This window comes from Ictalurus furcatus, chromosome 3 (assembly GCF_023375685.1).
Source record: "Ictalurus furcatus strain D&B chromosome 3, Billie_1.0, whole genome shotgun sequence".
Taxonomy (NCBI): domain Eukaryota; kingdom Metazoa; phylum Chordata; class Actinopteri; order Siluriformes; family Ictaluridae; genus Ictalurus; species Ictalurus furcatus.
Window position 1 is genome coordinate 10329648 of NC_071257.1, and position 23988 is coordinate 10353635.

The window sequence follows — 23988 nt, forward strand, 5'->3', positions numbered from 1 at the left end:
AATTACAATAACTAGCTGAAATAACTATTACTAAAAGTAGAACAAATACTTGAAACTTGACTTGGATTCCACCTCAAAGACTTGGACTTGGGCCTCAGGGACTTGTGAACATGTCTCATGTGTGTTTATTTCTTTTAATAAATGACTGTACTCATGTTTTACCACCTTGGTCTTGGATCACGGGCCATATGTTTCACACCCCTGCCTTAGTTTGTGGTGAAATATCAGGACATATGTTCATGGAACAATCATGCAACTGTAAGTAAAATATCATCTGTTTTTCTCTGTAAGGTATTCAGGAGTATGTAGAGGCAGTGTCCTTCCATCATTTCATCAGGCACCGTACCCTGATCAGTCTGGAGGAGATAAATGCCTGTCTTGTATTCATGAGAGATGAGAAGATGGAAACAAAGGTATTTGATTACTCTAAATGGAAGTGGATTGGAAAGGAATAGTACAAAAAAAATGCTTATGTACCAATGTACTTTTGATGTGTATACATGCTAGCTATAATATATATATATATATATATATATATATATATATATATATATATATATATATATATATACACACACAGTGGGGGAAATAAGTATTGGACGTGTCAATCCACACCTATACAGTATCTCACAAAAGTGAGTACACCGCTCACATTTTTGTAAATATTTGATTATATCTTTTCATGTGACAACACTGAAGAAATGACACTTTGCTACAATGTAAAGTAGTGAGTGTACAGCTTGTATAACAGTGTAAATTTGCTGTCCCCTCAAAATAACTCAACACACAGTCATTACTGTCTAAACCGCTGGCAACAAAAGTAAGTGAGTACAACCCTAAGTGAAAATGTCCAAATTGGGCCCAATTAGCCATTTTCCCTCCCCGGTGTCATGTGACTGTGTTACAAGGTCTCTGGTGTGAATGGGGAGCAGGTATTTTAAATTGTTAAACAATATGTTAAACATCGCTCTCACACTCCCTCATACTGGTCAGTGGAAGTTCAACATGGCACCTCATGGCAAAGAACTCTCTGAGGATCTGCAAAAAAGAATTGTTGCTCTACATAAAGATGGCCCAGGCCAGTGGTTTTCAAAGTGGGAGCCTCGGGGGCTGCCAGGGGGCCTCAACAATTTGGTGTGAGAAATAAATCAATACATGATTTTTTCTTTCTCACTCTGACAACCACACACACGCACACAATCAATTCCTAATGTAATTTAAAGATATAAGATGTAATTATTAATAAAAAAAGGTGGGGGATTATATTCAGAAGTCTGTATTTTAATTTAATTTTAAAGACATCTTGCAAAAGGGGGGCCTTGGTCAAATGTTAATGCCATTTGGGGGGCCTTGCCCTGGAAAAGTTTGGGAACCCCTGGCCTAGGCTATAAGAAGATTGCCAAGACCCTGACACTGAGCTGCAGCTCGGTGCCAAGACCATACAGCGGTTTAACAGGACAGGTTCCACTCAGAACAGGCCTCGCCATGGTCGACCAAAGAAGTTGAGTGCACGTGCTCAGCATCCTATCCAGAAGTTGTCTTTGGGAAATAGACGTATGAGTGCTGCTAGCATTGCTGCAGAGGTTGAAGGGGTGGGGGGTCAGCTTGTCAGTGCTCAGACCATACGCTGCACACTGCATCAAATTGGTCTGTATGACTATCCTCCCAGAAGGAAGCCTCTTCTAAAGATGATGCACAAGAAAGCCCGCAAACAGTTTGCTGAAGACAAGCAGACTAAGGGCATGGATTACTGGAACCATGTCCTGTGGTCTGATGAGCCCAAGATAAACTTATTTGGTTCAGATGGTGTCAAGCGTGTTTGGTGGCAACCAGGTGAGGAGTACAAAGACAAGTGTGTCTTGCCTAAAGTCAAGCATGGTGGTGGGAGTGTCATGTTCTGGGGCTCTATGAGTGCTGCCGGCACTGGGGAACTACAGTTCATTGAGGGAACCATGAATGCCAACATGTACTATCATGTACTGAAGCAGAGCATGATCCCCTCCCTTCGGAGACTGGGCCACAGGGCAGTATTCCAGCATGATAACAACCCCAAACACTCCTCCAAGACGACCACTGCCTTGCTAAAGTAGCTGAGGGTGAAGTTGATGGACTAAACCCTATTGAGCATCTGTGGGGCATCCACAAACGGAAGGTAGAGGAGCACAAGGTCTCTAACATCCACCAGCTCTGTGATGTCATCATGGAGGAGTGGAAGAGGACTCCAGTGACAACCTGTGAAGCTCTGGTGAACTCCATGCCCAAGAGGGTTAAGGCAGTGCTGGAAAATAATGGTGGCCACACAAAATATTGACACTTTGGGCCCAATTTGGACATTTTCACTTAGGGGTGTACTCACTTTTGTTGCCAGCGGTTTAGACATTAATGGCTGTATGTTGAGTTATTTTGAGGGGACAAGAAGTTTACACTTACACAAGCTGTACACTCACTACTTTACATTGTAGCAAAGTGTCATTTCTTCAGTGTTGTCACATGAAAAGATATAATCAAATATTTATAAAAATGTGAGGGGTGTACTCACTTTTGTGAGATACTGTAAAGAAATCCAAACATAAGTCCATATATTGTGTGTAATAAAGAGGAATGACAAAGGAAAAAAGTATTGAACACGCTAACTGAAATTTATTTAATGCTTAGTGGAGAAGACTTTGTTTGTAATGACAGCTTCAAGACGCTTCCTGTATGAAGAAATTAATTGGCCGCAGTATTCAGGTGTGATTTTGGCCCATTCTTCTAAACATATTGTCTTTAAATCTTGTTCAATTGGATTCAAGTCAGGTGATTGACTGGGCCATCCTAACGCCTTCATTTTTTTTCTGTGGATCCAATTGAGAGTTTTCTTTGCTGTATGCTTTGGATCGTTGTCCTGCTGGAAGGTCCACCTACGTCTCATCGTCATCATCCTAGTGGATGGCAGCAGATTCTTCTCAAGAATCTCCTGGTGAAGGGCTCCATTCATTGTTCCTTCAATTATATGAAGTCTGCCAGTATCATGCGATGAAAAACAGTCCAACACCATGATGCTTCCACCTCCAAACTTCCCTGTTTGTATATTGTGTTTTGGGTGAAGTGCAGTGCCATTTCTTCTCCAAACATGGTGTGGAGTATGACAGCCAAAAAGTTAAATTTTGCTCTCACCTGACTAGACTCTCCCAGTATTTCATAGGCTTGTCCAAATGAGTTGTAGCAAATTTTAAACGAACTTCGATATGCCTTTTCTTAAGTAATGGAGTCTTGCGGGGTGAGCGTGAGCAGTGGAGTGCATTTCTTATTGTTTTCTCTGTGACTATGGCACCTGCTGCTTCCAAGTGTTTCTGGAGCTCTTGTCTTTGGCTCTTGAGCTACTCTTCTGCCTATTCTTCTGACTCGCTGGTCAGAAGTCTTGCGAGGAGCTTCTGTGCTTGTCTGGTTGATGACTGTGATGTTGCTTCCACTTGCGGATAATGGCCCCGATGGTGCTTACTGGAGGATTCAGAAGTTTTGAAATACGTCTGTATTTCAGTTGTATTTAGTCTGTATTTCAGTCTGTATTTAGGGTGTGATGGTCTTGGTAGAGTTCTTTGCTTTTACCCATCATGAGATGTTTCTTGTGTGACACCGAGGTAATGAAAAGCCTTTTTACTGTATAGACCATCAATTTACTAACTCAGCTGATATTAATTTGCACAGATAGGAGGTATAATTACTTATGGATTTCAGCTGGATCCTTGCCTTTCCTTGCCTTGGAGAACTGCTTTTTATAGCATGTTCAATACTTTTTTCCTGTGTCATTCCACTTTATTACACACTAATTTATTTATGGACTTTAATATTGTGAATTCTTTATATGTGTGGATTTCTTGAGTTAATACCGATGTCTGGTGAAAATTTCATGTGAATAGCCTCATTGGAAATATATTTACTGAAAAAAAAATGTTGACGCATTCAATACTTATTTCCGCCAGTGTGTGTGTATGTATGCATGTAATACACACACACACACACACACACACACATATATATATATATATATATATATATATATATATATATATATATATTACACACACACATTCAAACACCATTGCAAATCAGATTTATTGTCAAAATTTACAGACTTTCAGCTGTTTGCTATGAAAAAATAATTTTGAGGCTGGAGAAGTCATTATAAGATGCACTTTCAGTTGAATTTGGGGAAAGCACTTGAAGCGTTCATTGTGCCGAGCGATTTCAATTGCTGTTGTTTGATTTGTTCATTGCAAACAGCTGAAAGTCTGTAAATTTTGACAATAAACCTGATTTACATTGGGGGTTGAATGATTTAGATTACAACTATGTGTGTGTCTATATATATATATATATATATATATATATAAGAGATGCACCGATACTAAATTTCTCTTCAGTGTGATATTGGCCGATACCGATAGTTCTACCTTTTATGCCTTCTTTTAAATTCATAATAATGAATTCCACAATTCTGGATGCAAATAAAAAATGCAAATAAAAACTTTATTCTCTCTATTTCAACAAGTTTCACAGTAACTGGTCTCATAAACAGAAAACACATTACTCAAATTAACATTAACTAAATTCTGAAGATTAAAGTAAGATTTCTTATTTTCTTATTGAATTCATGAATTTCTTATTGAATTTCTTATTTTCTTATTCATTCATATTAACATTGACTGAATTCTAAAAAACCTCCTGTTAGGCTCACATTCATTCACCACTAATACAAGCATTTCTACTTCATTGAAAATCAAACTGGTAATATATAGGCCTATTATAAGCTTTTTTTATATATATATTAACTCATTAACAATAATGATATGAAATATACTACTCTACAAATATATTTTTCTGTGCTATATATATATATATACTTTTTTGTCAACCCATCTTCATTTAAATCTTTCAACCGTGTAGTGGTGCTTTAATTCAGCGGGAGCAGCGCGGGGGAAAAAAATTAGACTCGACACAGAAACAGCCGTTTCACTGCTGCTCACTTCTGGTGAAAAATTTTAGCGGTGCAGAGGTTACAAACTGCAGTTTTGTCGTCATTCCTCACAAGAGACAGCTTCCTTACACACAACACGAAATTGATGCGTTTTCCTGCCCTCTTTTGATTGACAGGATATAATTGGCCCTGATCATCGGATGCTTTTAGATCATCGGATGTTTTTAAACCATCGGCCGATGGCCGATAGCGAGAAAAATAGCCTTTATCGGCCGATAATTGGTATTCATCGGTGCATCTCTTTTATTTTTTATATATATATATATATATATATATATATATATATATATATATATATATATATATATAAAATGTGTGTATGTATGTGTGTGTGTGTGTGTGTGTGTGTGTGTGTGTGTGTGTTTATTTCTTTTAATAAATGACTGTCCTAACAACAACCTAAAAACACCATCTGTAAGAAAGATATCGATTTTCAGCAGATGGTATAGTTTATCTATAGCCGCACATTAAAAATCTGACGTGCCAAAGCTGCGCTCTTACTGTACCACAAACTGTATGTATTGCTTTGTGATTCTTTGCGAGTGGTACATATCTTCATGTGGTAGCATTATTCCTGTCCTAATGTATTTTCACAAGTGTATATTTATTTTCTTATTATTTTATTTAAAAATTTACATTCATATTAAATGAAATTACATGAAATATGTTGGGGTTATAAGTTTTCAATCCATTTGTTCTCATTGTGAGCCTATAAAAGTAAACTTATGCATTTACACAATCTGTAATGTTCCGCCAGAAATTTTCCCGAGCTTTGGCAGCCGCAACTGTGTTGCTTTTTGTGGTTAGTGTAGATTCAAATTCCTCATATTTCCACAAAATAATTTCTTGCTCTTCAACCAAGTATGCGCACTTGCTTTTTTCCATGTTGAAGGTTATTGTCTGTTTGTGGCAAACATCTGGCTTTTTAGTGCACACACACGATGAGTAAACATTGGTTCAGGGTTAAAACCTGGGTTGACGGAGACAGTTCTGAGACCAAGCTCTTGAAACCTATTAACCCAGGTTGGATAAGTTTGGTTTTGTCAACTCAAAACTTTGAGCTTGTTCAACTGGCCTCTGATCAGTGCTCTTTCACTGCCACTTGTATGTTTACACACTGTACATATTTTATCAGTTTAAATATCTGTTTGGTCAACACTATAGACTTCATTAATAGAGTTTACTGCACTTAAAACTTGTAATTTTTGTCTTGTTTTCTATGGAGTGAAATCAGTCATTCGAACCTGAATTTGTTAATGCCTCAAAGAAAAATATATATGTGATGTTATTTAAAATTTTCAATGAGACACTTAATATATTTGAATACATTGGTTCTGAATTAAATTCTTTGAAATGTAGGTTAAAAATATTCAGGCATTAAAAATTATGTTTGAAAAAATCTATTCTGAAAGTAAACTTATTTTTTGTTATTCTTGTTGCTTTATTTGACGCAGTTTTAAATTGTACAAGAAAGCCACCATATAAACCATCCATACATTTTAAAACTGCCAAGGATAATAAACCCAAAAATTTAAAAAATGGAAAAATAGGTCACTATTTTAACACTATGTAGGTCAATTATATAAAAGCCATCTTTTTACTGCCTTTCTAAAGACACCTTCAACTTGTATCTGCTTTATAAAAGATGGTAAATCGTTCTATGCTGCAGAGCTAGTATATAAAAAGGAATTTATCCCCCATTGAACTCTTAAATCTCCAAAGATATTTTAAAATAAAAAGGAACTTAAAAGTCAGTTATTGTGAAAAAGGTATTGTATTAAAAATATATTATAATGTTCAATTTTATGTATATATTTAATTATTTCACAGTGTATTCACATTCATATATTTATTGCTGCATTTACTTATTTTATTAATTATAGTATATATTTAAAGTGTGTTTCAGTAAAAGTAGGTTAATGGCTTGGAAATTTCTACAGCAGACTTTTTTAGAAATAATAAAGTACAATATTTTATACGCATCCTTACCATTTTTTTTTTTTATTCCCAGCAGCAGATTGTAAACAGTTAGCAGACTGCAGAACTGTAGTGCCCCCAATGTGAAGTTTGGGGTCTGGTCATGCTTTGAGGCTGGGGCTAAGGTCAGATAACTTTCTCAAGAACCGCAAGACTGATGGAGCTGGAATTTGTATGGTGCATAACTATGCTAATCTGTAATTGGAGTTATGATGTTGACCTAACTAAGGATTACTAAATCATATGCGTAGTTTGGAGCATAACCATTGAAAACGGGTGGAGATATGTTTAATGCTATTTCTGAGAAATTTTGTGTGCTGCATCAATGTGGTCATCTGTAACTGAATTTTTAATCATGAGGGAATTACTTAAAAAAAACACAGCTGTCTTCAGCCAATCAGCTTTCAACAGGCATTTCAGACAACTACCATTAAGCTATCATCACAAAACTTCACAAGTATGTTCATGTATGGCACTTTATTGTTTTGCATACATTGCCAAGGACTGTGCACTGGGGGTAATGTTTGCTAAGACTGCTTGGACCCCACAGATCACTGCTTGGACCCCACAGATTATAATAATAATTATAATAATAGCTTGTGGCTATTATTATTATTATTATTAGGGCCCGAGCACCGAAGGTGCCGCGCCTCCGGTGTCCACCGGAGGGCGCATGCACTGGAGGTGCAGGGCCCTATTGTTTTTCGGTGTTTATTATTATTATTTAGATTTTTCTCTTAAATTTTTGCTCCATTTTTTGCCATTTCCAGGCCTTGTACTTTAACGTACTCCTCCTAGAGCTTTCATCAGATCGGCATCATATTTAGTCAGTCTCATCTAAAGGCATTGACGATGCTAAATTGCAAAGCTTTTGAGGTTTCACTGCATGGCGTGGGCGTGACACTCTCACAGATTTCGATGTTTCGCCACAAAAAAGGAAGTTGTTATAACTCAAACACAAAATGTCAAATCTGCTCCAAAATTCAAGTGTTTGATAATGGTCCCGGCCTGAAGACATCTACATGCCAAGATTCAGTTATAGTCATAGTGCCACCTTCTGGCAGCAGGAAATGATACATTTTACATCGTGACACACTCCTAACAACATGTAAGTTTTATACTAATTCTGGCCTGAAAACATCTACATGCCAATATTCAATTATAGTCATAGTGCCACCTGCTGGCAACATGAACTGTCAGGTTTTACAATGACTAAGACATACAATGTTCAATCTGCACCAAACTTCAAATGTTTTGTACAAAACCTGGCCTGAGGCTATATACATGCCAATATTCAGTTACAGTCATAGCGCCACCTACTGCCAATAGAACATGACATGATTTACACTAACTCAGACACTCAATGTTCAATCTGCACCAAACTTCACATATTTGATACAAATCCTGCCCTGAAGAAATCTACATACCAATATTCAGTCATCGTTATACCGCCACCTGCTGGCAACAGGAAGTGACATGTTAAACACTAATGTATTCCTAGCAACATATAAAAATATGCCAGCAAATTCTAAACATGTTAGCAACATGCTAGAAACATGTTAGAACATGTTAACAACACTTAGCTAAGTGCTAAAGCGTGCTATTACTGTTAATAAACACAGTGTTTTTATAACTCTGCTTGGACCCCACAGTGTTCAATCTGCACCAAACTTCATATGTTTTATACTAATTCTGGCCTGAAGACATCCATCCATCCATCCATCTTCTATACCGCTTATCCTTTTCAGGGTCACGGGGAAACTGGAGCCTATCCCAGGGAGCATCGGGCACAAGGCGGGGTACACCCTGGACAGGGTGGCCTGAAGACATCTACATGCCAATATTCAGTTATAGTCATAGCGCCACCTGCTGGCAACAGGAAATTACGTTTTACATCATGATGCACTCCTAACAAAATATAAATGCGATAAAGTGCTTAAAAAAATGGAACGGAGTGCCCCTGGCAGAGCAGAACCAACCTGCATCCGGGTGCGAGGGCCCTTTTATCGCTGCTTGCAGCTTTAATGAATTTTTTTTTTTTTTTTCCATGCATTTGTGTGATTTTAAGGGCCTAAACATACCCGAAAAATCACGAAACTTGGCAGGCGCGTCAGAACCGGTGAAAATGTAATAGTTATGTAGGACTTGGGCATGGGCGTGGTCGAGGAGCTCGGGATGGTCGGGATGAAGTTGCGCCGATGTGCACGAGATTTACCATAGTCATTGCTCTCATCAAGTCGACAAAGTTCACATGGTTTTATCTGACTCCGCCCAACAGGAAGTTGGCCATGTTGGATGAAATATTGGATTTTCAAAGTTTCCCGCGGTGTTTTGAGAGACTTAAGATGGTTGAAAATCCATGAAACTTGACATATGCATTTGTATTACGACATTAATTGATGGGATGTTTCATTTTATCATAGGTGTGCCTCATCGGCTCCATAGCGCCCCCTAAGTTTTAAATGCACATTTGACACCTTTGGAATGCTCGAAAACTCAGGATATTTGGCACACTTATTGAAGTATGGCAAAATTGAACATTTATTTGGTCATTTAACTTAGGTGTGGCAAAATGGCTCGATAGCACCACCTACAAAATTTCAATGATATGTGCCTCGCGCTACGTTTCATGTACGTGTACGAAATTCGGGAAACCTATGTAATCTGCCAATACGTACAAAACAGTCTCTTGAACTCATGCCCTAAAGTCATCAGGAAGTCAGCCATTTTGACTACTCTCTAAAATTGTTGCTCAGATTTTGCCATTTCCAGGCCTCATTCTTTAACGATTTCCTCCTAGAGATTTCATCAGATCGACATCGGTCAGTCTAACCTAAAGACCTTGCTAATGCTAAATTGTGAAGCTTTTGAGTTTTGGCTGCACGGTGTGGGCTTGGCGGTCTCACAAATTTCTATGTTTTCACCAAGAAGCAGGAAGTTGTAATAATTCATACAAGCACTGTCCAATCTGCTCCAAACTACACGTGTTTGATAAAAGTCCCGGCCTGAAGTCAACCTCCTGCCAATATTCAGTTATAGTCATAATGTCATAAAGACATGTTTTACACTGTGATGCACTCTTATCACCATATTAAAATAAGCAAGTAAGTAGGAAATATGCAAGCAACATGCTAAAAACATGTTACACCATGTTGGCAACAATTAGTTAACTGCTGAAGTATGCTATAAATGCCATGAAACAGAAAATTGTTATAACTTACAATGTTCAATCTGCACCAAACTTCACCTACTTGATACGAATGCTGGCCTCAGTACATCTACATGCCAATGTTCAGTTGTAGTCACAGCGGCACTTAATGGCAAATGAAAATATGTCAAAAACAACTATATAAATTGTAAAAAATTTAATGGCTTTACCCTGGCAGAGCAGCCCCAACATGCACCCGGCTGCAAGGGCCTGTTTATCGCTGCTTGCAGCTTTAATGCACTGTACTTGGAATTTTTATGATTTCTCCTAGACCCAAGGTGCAAGATACATGTACGATGTACACAATGCTGACACGACATAAATAAAGTGCAATGGGAATAGGAAACATGCAGGGAGGTGGTATTGGAAACAGTCAGGGTGTATACAAAGACGGCCAGCATAAGTACAAGTGTCAGTGTAATAATGCTTGTTAAAAAAAAAAAAAAAATGAGATGAATGACATCTAAAGTGACAGTGCAGAGCTGTAACAAATCAAAGTTCAATCAAAATGTCGGTGTACTGTACAATGTGCTCCAGTGTAGTAAGGAACAACATGGCCTGTGCTTCATTATTGAGTAAACGTGTCTGTGCAGTAGGCTGAGGGAGTTATTTGGATCCCAGGGTGATGTGTGTTGGAAAGGGTAGTTCAGTGTTTGCGTCTGATACCCTTGTGGTAAAAGCTAGTACCCCGCCTGGCACTCCTTGACAGGATGCTGCAGAGCCTTCTGCCAGATGGCAGAGAGGCAAATACAGACCTCTCCGAAACTATTGTAATGGCAAGGCCAATTAATTAGTTTCTACTGTAGACTGAAGACATTTGAGTTTGAGATCAAATAATGAATATGAGAAGAGAGTTTTGAATTTCAGCTTTTATTTCCTGGTATTTATATGTAGTTGTTGGTATTTATCAAAATCCACTGCTCGAAGAAGACTTTGAGAACAGAAATAAGCCATACCACAAGATGCAATCCACTAATCAGCAGTAAGAATCGGAAAACCAGATTGGAATTCGCATAGAAATACAGAGATGTGCGACAAAAGTTCTGGAACCAAGACTAAACTCTACCGAAGTGATGGAAAGACCAAAGTGTGGAGAAAGAAAGGATTTGATCACGATCCAAAACATACAAGCTCATCTGAAAAACATGATGATGGTAGTGTCATGGCTTGGGCTTGCATAGTTGCTTCTGGAACAGGCTCATCAATCTTTATTGATGTATCTCATGATGGTAGCAGCAGAATGATTTCAGACGTTTACAGGAACATTTTGTCTGCCAATTTACAGAGAGACATCCAAATTAATCTGAAGGAACTTTATCATGCATCAACACAATGATCCAAAAAACACTGCCAAATCAACAAAGGACTTTATCAGGGGAAAAAGTGGAAGGTTTTGGACTAACCAAGTCAATCACCAGTCCTTAACCCAACTGAGCATGTATTTCACCTCCTGAAGAGGACACTAACAGGAGAAGCCCCCAAACAAACAGTTATTGCAAGCAAGTGATAAGCAACCCAGTATTAAGTGTTTTGTTTTTTTGTTTTTTTTTACTTTAATTTACTTCAAAACTTATCTGTTCCTATACTTTTGCTCACTTAAAAATTGGGTGGCCTGATACAAAAGGTTCTATGTTTTATGTTGTTTAACACATCTACATGTAAATACAAGGAAAAAAAAGTTGAAATCCTAAATGTGAAGCATTTTTTATTGTAAAGGGTGATTTCTGTATGGGCTGTTATTGTGCAGTGCTGGATTTTATTTTCAAAGAAGGACCATGCAAATTATAAACCTAATGGGTAGCTAAATTAACTTTTTCAGCTGTCTAATTATTCAGTTTGCCATCTTGACAACCTTTCCATTTAAACTGGTTCTCTTGAGCCTAGTAGTGACTATTTTATGAACAGTAGGATAATCTGGCATTTTTAGTTATGAGTGAGAACAATTCACTTCTACACCAAGTAAAACATATTTGCCACCACCTGTACCACATTTGACCTTATCAAACTAGCAGTCCTTATGTTAACAACTTTTCTAAAGTAATTAATTTAAAAACATCAGTGTTTCCAATTAGTCAAAACCAGGGGCATTAGCTGGACTGTTAATCATCCGGGGCTGAGCCCAGATTCTTATCCATGCATTTTTTTCCAGCTCAGCCAGTGGCCTAAGTTTTGTTTTGTGGAAGCTGAGGTAACGTAGCTGTCAATTTATTTATCATAAAACTTGCCTTGGGTATTATCACTGTTTATAGGACTACCAGCCGATAAAATATAAAACTTTTCTAACTAGACTTGTTTGGTGTCGCTAGCCAGCGGTAGGCTAACTAAGCTATGGGTTTAGCTGCTACAGTGCCATGCAAAGTACATTATCTTTCCAAATGCTCTGCTCGTATCATGTTCACATAAACTGGAACTCTGGAACTCATTTAGACATTTACACACCTTGTTTTCTTGCTCAGCATTGCTCAGCACAACTAACAGGATGTTAGTATTTCAGTTTCAACCCCTTTACTGGTTAAAAAAAAAAAGAAGAAGCTTATATCCATTTTCCCTCACACTGACCATGTGAGCTAGCGTTTGGCAGAATTGAGTGCTGTCAGCCAATAAGACACGAGTATTTCCACGTATTTTCCTGTAAAACGCTTTCTGATTGGCCTCACCTCTGTTCACTGAAGATATTAGATTACAACACCGCCATCTTCTTTTACTGATGTTCAGTTACGTAGTGACAAACCGCTCCAAGTGGATAATTATTTGGGGGTATAATGCCCAGGCCAGGTTACGCCCCTAGTCAAAACAAAAGCATAAATATGGCACTCACTTAGATGCTCAGATGATATCTTTTTGGAGTTCCATGTGTTCACCGGTGCCGCGAACCATATTCATCCGAACAGACACGTAGAGCCGAAGCACAACCAAGCACATTGTTCTTACGCAAAATGCATGCAGTTTTTTTTAACAGCTGGAGGGCCAAAAGTTACATAGTGTACCTTTTAAGTTATTGTCATGAAACTTGAATGGTAGTTTCAGGGATGGACCTACAGTATTAGCAGCTGATGCAGTCTCACTTAATTTGGTGCTTTTCATATCCATAGGGGTTGGAGTTAAATTCTCATGAACCAAAAGTTCAATTGAGCTGAAATTTTTTATGCTACATCAATCTACAAATATGTAACTGGATTTTGAATCAACAGTGAATTCCATAAAATATTTACATGATTGGTACATGATTAGGATTTGAACCAAATTTGAAAGACTTTCTTCTAATCTGTAACTGGACTTTTAATCATCACTAAATTACTTCAAAAACACAACCACCTTCACCCAATAAATTTTCAGCAGGCGTTTCAAACAACCAGCATTGAGCTATTATCATAAAACTTTATAAGTATGCTAATCTATGCTGTGTCTGTTGTTCTGTGTAACTCGACACTGGCACCTGGGACTGCTACAGTGCTGTGAAAAAGTATTTGCCCCATCCTGATTTCTTCTGTTTTTGTGTATATCTCATACTAAATAGTTTTAACGCTTCAAACAAAATGCAACATAAAACAAAGTCAACCTGAGTAAACACACAATATGTGTTTTATTTATTTGATTTTTTATTGAAGCAAATAAAAGTTATCCAAAACTTATCACCAATGTGAAAAACTAATTGGCCTTTTAAAACTAATTGCATTTTTATTACAGCTACATGTGAACTAACTGCTTTCGACCAGTGGTGGATTCGGGGCCATACACAGTTTATGCTTACTTTTCCCACAGGGCTGTTTGCGTATAACGACTTAAGGTGCATTCAGACGTTCAGTGACTCGTAGCAACAAAGTGACCGGAGACCATTCATTTTCAATGCGAGCTTCTGGCGACATGTAGGCATGTCCAGTGACTTTGAAAGTTGAGAAATGTTTATGCAAATTTGGAGTGACTTTGGTTCAGTGACTACCAATGGGAGTGAAGACAGTAGAGTGCACATGATCCGTAGCCACCCTTGCTCACTAGTAGAAGCAGCGGCAGTAGCCAATTAGCTTAGCTTAGGATCTTAGTGGGTTTAAAGCAAAAAAAATAGATAAAATAAATAATAATGAAACACACTTTTTGTTGCAATCGAGCAAAATCCGAGTGTAGCGCCTATCGTGGGTGAAGTTTAGGTGACACATTATCCAGGAAACACAGAGGCCATGGCCGAAGAGCTGCGGTCCAGCTCCCGGTCACCATCGAACATATAGGGAATGACGCCTCGATGGTGACGCTCACTTACTGATATAGGAGCTACACCGGCATTTTGCTCGATTGAAACAAAAACTGAGTGTTTCATTATTATTATTTTGCTTTCAATGCGCTAAGGCCATAAGGCAAGCTAAGCTAATTGGCACTTGCACTTTTGCCGCCGATAGATGGCTGCAGTGGCAAAGAGCACACACTGCTTCTCCTTCATCTCGTAGGATATGCATATATACACTGAGTTTTATATAAGATCACTCTCCCTCCAGGATATTTAATTTTAGCGGCAAGAAAACGTTCGTTGTCAAAAGTGGAATGCTAGTTGCGTCACTCATGTTACTATGGCAACCAGTAGTAGGAACGGCCACTGGCGACTTCATAGTACAACAACTGGTGACTTGCAGCGAAAAAAATCACTGTATGTGTGAATGTACCTTTATAAAGATAAATATTAGCCTATACCCACTTGTTTTGCTGCTCCAGAAGTAATAACTGTGTTATTTTCCACTTTAACTGTATTGCATGTTTGTTTGTTTGTGAAACTTGTGATTCCTTGTTGTATTGAGTGCAATTTTATTTTAAATACCCTTGATTTGAATTATTTCAAAACCTCTGCTCATCCCAGTCCCATGCTTGCAGTACCGCATTTGTCCACATGGAACAGAAATGCTCCCTTGCGAGGATGGTTTTCTAGTCGTGGATACTGTTCTGTGCGCTCATATCGCATGCACATGCCTGGTTTTTATGTGCCCGAAAACTGCTTTTCACCTCCATCACTAAAATCATTGACTGAAACTTTGGGTGAGTCTGAAATCGTGTACTGTGACAGTACCTACTGTACAGCCATTGAAACAGTTTGTATTAATCAGTATGTGTGTGTAGTATGACTACATTCCCGGACATACTACATCCGCCATGTTGGCATTGTCATGTGACCTCCTACGTCATCATAAACACAAAAATCTTAAAGGAACCACCAGGTTATAGCAACCGCAGTAACTTTTTAAATAATTTTCTCTGTATCTCCCTTACAGCTGTTTTGTAATACCCTTCATTCATTTTACTCTACATTTAAATTAAGGTATTTTTCACCACATTTCCTTTATGGGCTTATCTTTTTCCCCAAATGTTTAACAAGTAATTGGTAATTAAATATTCACACTGAAATACTGTTGGCAAACTCACAAGTAAATATTGAAAACAGCTAAGCTGTTTCTAGCAGCAAGCATAAACATATCATAATCTTCATTATCGCCCTCTTTTTGATCTTAGAGGTGTGTTGTGACAGGTCAGGACTGAGTTCGATTAGATCCTGGCTTGTTTGCTCTTTCTGAGTGTTCTGGATATTTTTCCTAAATTCTAAGACCTGAATTTTTTCTATGATTTCAATTTGGTACAGTGTAAATTTTTAATACTTGAATTTTTTAGACCTAAATTTAAAACACCAGAACCTATAAATTGAAATACAAAATGTTCAATAATGTCAAATCACGCATTTTATTTCAAATGTTCTGCTCTGATTTCACTCCATAATTTTCCTCTCTTAATCACCTGCAGATCACTGTGAGATGTTGGTGTCTTTAGGTACTGTTCATTGTGCAGATGCTCATTATGTGACCTACTCTTTTGTTCAGGTTTGTAGCAGGGGTATGTGGCCAGGAGCCTGCGTGTTGACTTTCCAAGTTACACCAACTGACTACCTTCTGGGTGTGGCTGATCTGACTGGTGAGCTGATGCGTATGTGCATCAGCAGTGTTGGAAATGGTGATGTGGACACACCCTTTGAGCTCAGTAACTTCCTGCGGCAGATCCACGATGGCTTTTCATATATTGGTAATGTGGGTCCTTATGAGGTTTCTAAAAAGTTGCATACTCTCCGACAGAGCCTCAGTAAAGTGGAGGATGCCTGTTATACACTTAGAGTGCGGGGTTCAGAGATTCCCAAACACATGCTTGCTGATGTTTTTTCGAACAGGGCAGCAGTGTTGGAGGAAGATGACTGAGCAGTATAGAAGGCCTGTTTTGCTTATATCTGAAATATGCATGTTGCATTTGGTTTAACATTATCTATTATGTTATGGGAAAATGTTTGCTTCTGTAATTCTTTGATTTTAGAAGTCCTTGATTGCAGCATGATGTAATTCAACCATGAATCCTGGGTTTTTAGCATGTCAGAACACATGTTGACACATTTCACTCTGCTCCATGTTAATATATTAAGAGATGCCAATAAAGCTTGTTTTGAACAGGTGTCTGAGCTGTCCTTCACTTTCCATTGCTTTACAAATTGCGTATTTTGTATGGTAGTTTAAATCTTTATTTTGGCACTTTCACATTATGTTGAAGAGTGTTCTGTGTAAGATGCCTATAAATAATTATGTTTGAGATTGACTGGATGTGTCATGATATGATACCCATATCCAAAATATATACAAATATGACTTGGGACTGTAGAATGTTATACAAAGTTTGGAGGTATACTGTAAATATCATGCAGTATCCTGTATACTGAAGAGGTTTCTGTAACACTTGTCAGTGATGTCCGTATTTGGGCATTTTAATTAGGTTCAGTATAGGACACTCCCAGTACATTATATACATTCATAACATGTCCTATTTTAGTCCTAGAGGAACATTCCCAAACAAGTTCAGAGGACATTTACCAACGTCCCAGCGTGGTAGCATATGAAACTTTATTTATATTCTCTTTAAGGAACATTCAAACATGTCTGGAATTGCTACCCTACTGGACTGTCATTTATTGCTGGATGGGAACAACAGTCAAATGTTAATGTCCAGCACATGCTCACCTCACTGGTTTAGACGATACCCCTAAATATACTATTAGTTAGCAAGAAGTTCCAATATACATCCCTGCTGATGCTGATATACTTTTAATATGTGATGCTGACCTGTACACGGGACCACATTTGAAGCATAAATTATGGCTCGAATAACTAATAACATTAAAACAGCCTGTATACAGGCATATCCTTTTAATTGTGGTAGAACATGGAATATTCCTTATAGTTATTAATGGCCACACATGCATAATAGGCCTAAACATTATCAATTAAAGAAGCTGTTAACTGTAGTGAAAACTCTTGCAAAAGCTTTCCATTTCTTCTGATGCAAGCCTTATAGAAGGGGACTTAGCAGCCACACAACACAGCAGACTCCTAGAAATACTGTGCATCACAGTACATAAGAAAGTATATGCTCTCACATAAAGCCCATCTTCTTATCCCCAATCTATCGATTTAGCATTTCATTTGGCTGGGGTTATACTATATAACTATTTTGGCATTCTGCCATTTTTAAATGGTGTCATGGAAACAATCTTTCCAGCCAAAGTTAAAAAAAAAAAAAACTTCAGAGATAAAAGGATTTGTAGATACCAAAAAGCAATCAATCTTTATTGAAACAATAAAGTGAGACAGTCTGCAGAACGTCTGAATTATACACACACAAACATACCTTTATATACTTCTCTGAAGCAGTAAACTTATCTGTATTAAGCTCTTCTTTCTAAAAACAAACCAATCTCCTTCGCCTTAATTAATTATTCATGTCTATATGATATCTTACATTTGTGGCGCATGCACTGTCAGACTAAATTCACCCTTTATTCACCCGGTATAACCTTAATGATTTGTAGAAGTTTTATCTTTGACATTAGTTTGCCAGCTTCAAAAGATTTTGATTGGAAACACAGTTTCGGTGAATGTCTAATAAATGTTGTACAGAGAAAATACATGGTTCTTCTAACTCAGTACACAGGAAACACAGAGATACAGAAAAACACCTGCTGTGCAGTGGAACATGGGATTCTTCTGACTCTGTACACTCTTGGACTATAGTCTGATTAGAATTTTTTTTTTTTTTTTAACTCAAGCACATGCAGTGCATTCAGAAAGTATTCAGACCCCTTATTTTTTTCACATTTTATGTTGCAGCCTTATGCTAAAATGCTGTAATTTTTTTTTTTCACATCAGTCTATACTCCAGATTTGTGATAACTTTGCAAATTTATCACCAAAAAAAAAAAAAAACTGAAATCGCCTTATCATAAGTATTCTGACCCCTGACTCAGTACTTAGTTGAAGCACTTTTGGCAACGATTCCAGCCTCAAATCTATTTGAGTATGATGCAACAAGCTTTGCACACCTGGATTTGGGGATTTTCTGCCATTCTTCTCTGCAGATCCTCTCAAGCTCTGTCAGGTTGGTTGGGGACCGTCAGTGGACAGCCATTTTCAAGTCATCCTCAGGTTCAATCTTCATTTCATCAGACCAAAGAATCTTGTTTCTCACAGCCAAAGAGTCCTTTAGGTACTTTTTTTTTCTTTCTTTTTTTGCAAATTCCAAATGGACAGGCTTCTGTCTGGCGACTCTGCAATAAAGCCCAGTTCAGTGGAGTGTTGCAGTGATGGTTCTGCAAGTTTCTCCCAGCTCCACACATGATCTCTGGAGCTTAACCAGGGTGACCATCTGGGTTCTTGGTCACCTCTCTTACCAAGGCCCTTCCCCAGATCTGTGCCTTGACACAACCCAGTCTCTGAGCTTTACAGGCAGTTCCTTTAAACTCATGGCTCGGTTTTTGCTCTATGTAGTTTTAGCTGTTAGACCTTAGACAGACAGGTGTGTGTCTTTCCAAATCTTGTCCATTCCGCTTACTGAATGTTGCTGCCTTGGTGATATTAGTGACAGTACTGTGTCAATCGGTAAATCCTGCAAAATATTTATTACCAATAGATTAACACCAGTTGTCCAATAGTTAAAGCAGAAGTTTTCAAATGTTTTGCAGCAAGGGAGCCTTTTAACTGTAAAATAAACTCCTCCAGCACACATTTATTTATTTCAAATATTAGAGTCGTTATTCATATGTGTACAGTAATACTCTGGCTATTTATTGGAGCCATAGAGCTTTTATTCTTGAACTTTCCATTCACAAGTTATGTGCAAGCTGATGTTATTCATAAGGCTACATGTTTTTGAGTTGTTGGGGTTTGGATTAAACCCATTCAAGTGAGCTGTTAAACAGGACACCCTGGATATTGTTTGCAGATACCACTTTGAGAATAACTGAGGTAATGCATCGCCAGATATTTATGATTTTAGACCTAATATACAGTTTGATAAACATATGATTTTAAAATGGGAGGATGAGATAGAAGCAGTGTAAGCATCAGATCACTGCCTATACAAAAGCAATAATCCTTTAAATAATTTGAGTTTGAATTGATAGAATATGAAGATAGAATATATTTTTGTCTGTCTTCATATTCAAAACTCAACTCTTTTAAGACCGAAGTTTGTGACATTATTGAAAATGAAAATTTACTCTGAATATGATAAACATGAATTGATAAGTATGGGATTCGAATTCGGAGTTCGATGGAGTAGGACGCGAAGTTGGAGGCTCCTGCTGATTTCGATTAAAATTGTAATTAATTAGCGCTTTTCGGTCATACAATAGATTTTGACTTATTCTTCACCGTTTCCTTGTTTGCACTTTTAACTTTGTGGTATATTAAAATGTCTGGAAAGAACATGAAAACCTGTGGTAGCATTCAGATACGACTGAGGCCTAGTGTGCGAGCCGCGAGCGAGTCCCCTTCTTCCCCTGAATCTGCCGAGCTGCCGAGCGGTGACTTTGATTTCGCTGCGCTCAGGCTCGAGCTGTTGGCTTTATTGAGGAAGGACATTGCCAATATTTTTGAAAAGGAGCTCCAGGATCCTTTCAGGGTTGCACTGTCTGCTGTTCAGCTTGACCTGCAGGCCGTGAAAACACAGCTGGCTAGTGATAAAGTTGCTACCGAGGCTACCATATCAACACTGAAAGGGACTGTTGTGGAAATGGAGGATGGTTGTTGTGGAGCTCTCTCCGGTTGCACCGATGACATATCTCAAATGAAGACTACTATCGAGTCTCTCACTGCAACCGTGACTCAATTAGAGAATAAATGTGAGGATTTGGAGTCGAGGTCATGGCGCAATAACATTAGGATAGTGGGAGTTCCAGAGGGCGCTGACACATGTACAACTGCTGCTGTAGTGGCCTTGTTAAAAGAGGCGTTTGGTCTGGAGAAGGAGCTGGTTTTGGACCGGTCCCACCGGACCCTTCAGTTGAAGCCCAAGCCTGGTGAACAACCACGAGCTATTGTGTGCAGATTCCACTATCACACTGACTGTGTTGATATTTTACGCCATGCGAGAGAGCTCCAGCGGATGAAAGTGAGGAATGTGACCATCTCCGTTTTCCCTGACTACACAGCCAAGATAGCCCGGGCCCGGGCCGCATATAACAAGGTTCGGCATCAACTTCGTGATATTGAGGGCGCTCGCTATGGAATACTTCATCCAGCTCGGCTTCGCATTACATATAACGCTGTCCAGAAGGACTTTATTTCAGCGGAGGAAGCAGGAGACTATGTTAAACTCTTGATATCAGGTTGTACTGTATCACCTATACAGTGGTGTCTTTTTCGCTCTATTTTTATTTTTTGCACTCGGCCTTCCACACTCTATAGTATTTGGATTTTTATTGAAGATATCGTCGTTGCATTACTTCACCTAGATTTTGTGGACTCACTCCTCTTAAATCTACTTCTGTATTAATGTGGTTCTCTGTTTTGAGACTCTGACTGTCTTAGAGTTTCTGTTTATTTAATTGTATTAGTGTTTTTTCCTTGGCTTTACTTGCTACACTGTTATATTATTTGGTACAAGTTTTTAAAAGTTAAGGACATCATATTTCTTATCGTGCGCAGACTGTTTATCAGGCTTTTTCTCTTACTGGAACTTTTTGTCTTGGTAATTTTTTTGGTTAGTTCAGCTTACTTTTATTGTGGCAAACACTGCTGTCTCAAATATATATATATATATATATATATATATATATATATATATATATATATATATATATATATATATATATATATATATATATATTAATGGAGACTTTGGGTGTGCGTGTGTTTGGGGGATTGTGAGAGTAAACAAAACATGCCAGTGCTTTGAAGGATGTGAACTGGAACTGAATAATGTTAGTGTCAATTTGCGTTTTGCGTTCAATCTGTTTTTAGAGGATTTAAACCTAACATGGTGAACAAATTATATTATAGAATTCAGGCAATTTTACTGGGGTTATCTCATACAGTGTGGCAAGTAATAATCTGGAAAGACCTTTGTAATATCACAGTCTAAAACTGGATTTAAAAAGAAGCAAATCAGTAAATGAATCACATGAAAATGAATCAAATGTAAATGAATCACATGAATATGAATCACATGAAAATGAATCACATGAATATGAATCACATGTAAATAAATCAAAATGTGGTAAGTATAATATGCTTACATGATACTGCTTGTCATAGAGTGTTTTCAATTGCTATTGTAATTACAGTCTTAAGTCAAACATTTCCACATCATCTTTATTTTATTTATTATCATTCTTACTGTTGGGCCTTAAAGCCACACAACAAGGTTTAAAGACTTAAAATTTTTATATACTGAATTTTTTCCTTACTGGAAAAAAGAAGGGAAATGGGCCGTATTCACTTTTGTCATACCACTAAAAGTGGCACTAAAATAAAAGAGTTCTTCTTAAAACTTATTTACCCTGTGAGTAACTTTTACTGAGGAATATCTAAGGTAGGAGTAAGGGGTGTGGTTGACACCATTGCTAAAGCAAATGCATATTTCATGAATGAGTACTGTGTAACAAAGATATGTTTGAATTTATTTGTTATGCAGGAAGTATTTATTTATAATGTTTATTTATTTGCAGTTTGTTATATTTTATTTTGTAGCAAGATTGTGTATAGCCCTTGTTACCTTACTCATCTGCTCTTGGTGCATGGACTACCCAACCTGCAAATGTGGTTACTGAGCGACTGATGTCCACTGGGGTTACTTGGAGTAATTTATGAGAGGGAAAGTGTGAGTCATCTGGATCATAAGTTGACTTCAAGACATTCCATCAGCTAAGACTACCTTGTCTTCAATTTTTCCAGATGAATTTACTTGCAGCAGTTGTTTTGTCATGGCATGGACTCAAAGGACTGCTTGAACTCTCAGAGCAATTGCTCCTATCTTTTGAGGCTTGTTTGTTGACCAAACACTTGATTAATTTAATTTGTGTTTATTTTCTGTTTGCATCTTTTTTTTCTTTACATAAAAAAATACTCAATTAATACTATTTGTTTAATATTATTATTATCTTTTGTACAAGTTAAAAACACAAAGTACAGAAATACAGGTGAGCCCTCCTTCACTTCTACTTATAGCTGCCTTTAACGTTAAAGAGACTCAGAAATGGTTATAGATTGGTGCCTGAACAGGGACCATTTGTAGTTATTGTTTAATTGTTTCCTTGTATGGTATAAGTAATGGTAGAGGATGAGGATGTACCCAATCCTGATTTTACATATGCAAATTACTTATGCAAATATGCCCTTCCGCCTAGCCAATAAATAGTTAACCCATTGTCTCTGTTGTGTGTGGAGCATGGTACATATTCTCTGCCTTTCTTTGAATAAATGAGAGATCTTGACATTTGAATTTTCTATACTTTTTGTGCCATTTGGCAACTCTCCCAAGTGCTTGGTGCAGGAAGTGTGTGGCAGGGCGAGGGCATTGTCTTTTTGTGTTCTTTCGCTTTCTCTCTTCTTAAGACTCAGAACCCAAAGATCACAAATACTAACACCTATCAAATTGAGAGGGGATCAGAATCCTTTTCCCCCACCGCCACCTTCTGAGGAGAATGCAGAACTTGCTAGACCTATGAAATTGAGAGAGAATGTGAATGAGTTCAGAACCTTCTGGAGTTGGTTATTCAAAATTTAGGGAAGTCGGTAGTTGATTGCTTAAAATGAAGAGATGTCCAGATTGACAATAAGTTAAGATCCTGGGCTCCTTTGATGTCAACCACAATTATTCCTCCCCCCCCCCAACCCCCCCCGCCCCCCCAACTTTCCTTGCCCCAACTGTAACTGAAGAGTTGAGTAAAACCCATAATGTTCAGTCAAGTCAGCTTCCTGTATCCAGTGCTGAAAATATACCAAGAACTCCATATCAAGTACCTGTAAAAGTTGAGTTCCTACATTTTGGCAGTGGTGAAGAAAACAACACAGTTTCTTTCATCGAATGCTGTGAGGAATATTTAGCCATTTGACCTCTAGGTGACATAGAAATACTAGCTTCTCTCACTTCAGTGCTGAAAGGCACTGTAAAAAACTGGTGGATAGCAGAAAGACGAACAGTACAGACATGGAGCCAATTTAAGGAGACCTTCCTTTGCTCTTTTCTGTATGCTGACTATGAAGCGGAAGTGGCAAGAAGGTTGTTGGAGAGAAAACAAGGCGCCAGAGAGATTCATGACTTTGCTTCCCACTACAGAGCTCTGTACCTGAGACGGAGGAATGATATTCCAGAGAGGAAGATTGTACAGGTTATACTCAGAACTTGTAATGAGAACTTGTAATGAGAGAGGTGAGCAAATTGGTGAGGATTGGTACACAATTTGAAAGGGATTTTGAGGAAGCTAAGCAATATTGGATCC

General features: G+C 38.0%; 1 protein-coding gene and 1 long non-coding RNA gene across 3 annotated transcripts in view; both read left to right on the forward strand.

Annotated features, from left to right (window-relative positions):
• tsnax (translin-associated factor X) overlaps positions 1-16666 on the forward strand; it is a 31060-nt gene extending 14394 nt beyond the window's left edge. For both annotated transcript variants that reach the window (XM_053620724.1, XM_053620725.1), the window contains 2 exons: positions 292-413; positions 16055-16666. In XM_053620724.1, the coding sequence (XP_053476699.1) occupies positions 292-413; positions 16055-16423 (491 nt within the window). In that variant the 3' untranslated portion in view covers positions 16424-16666. The remainder of the gene's footprint in view (positions 1-291; positions 414-16054) is intronic.
• On the forward strand, positions 14024-15502 carry LOC128605362 (uncharacterized). The gene is made up of 3 exons (XR_008385536.1): positions 14024-14838; positions 15046-15221; positions 15455-15502. It is a non-coding gene; the product is annotated as an uncharacterized LOC128605362 (long non-coding RNA).
• Positions 16667-23988: the final 7322 nt, after the last annotated feature.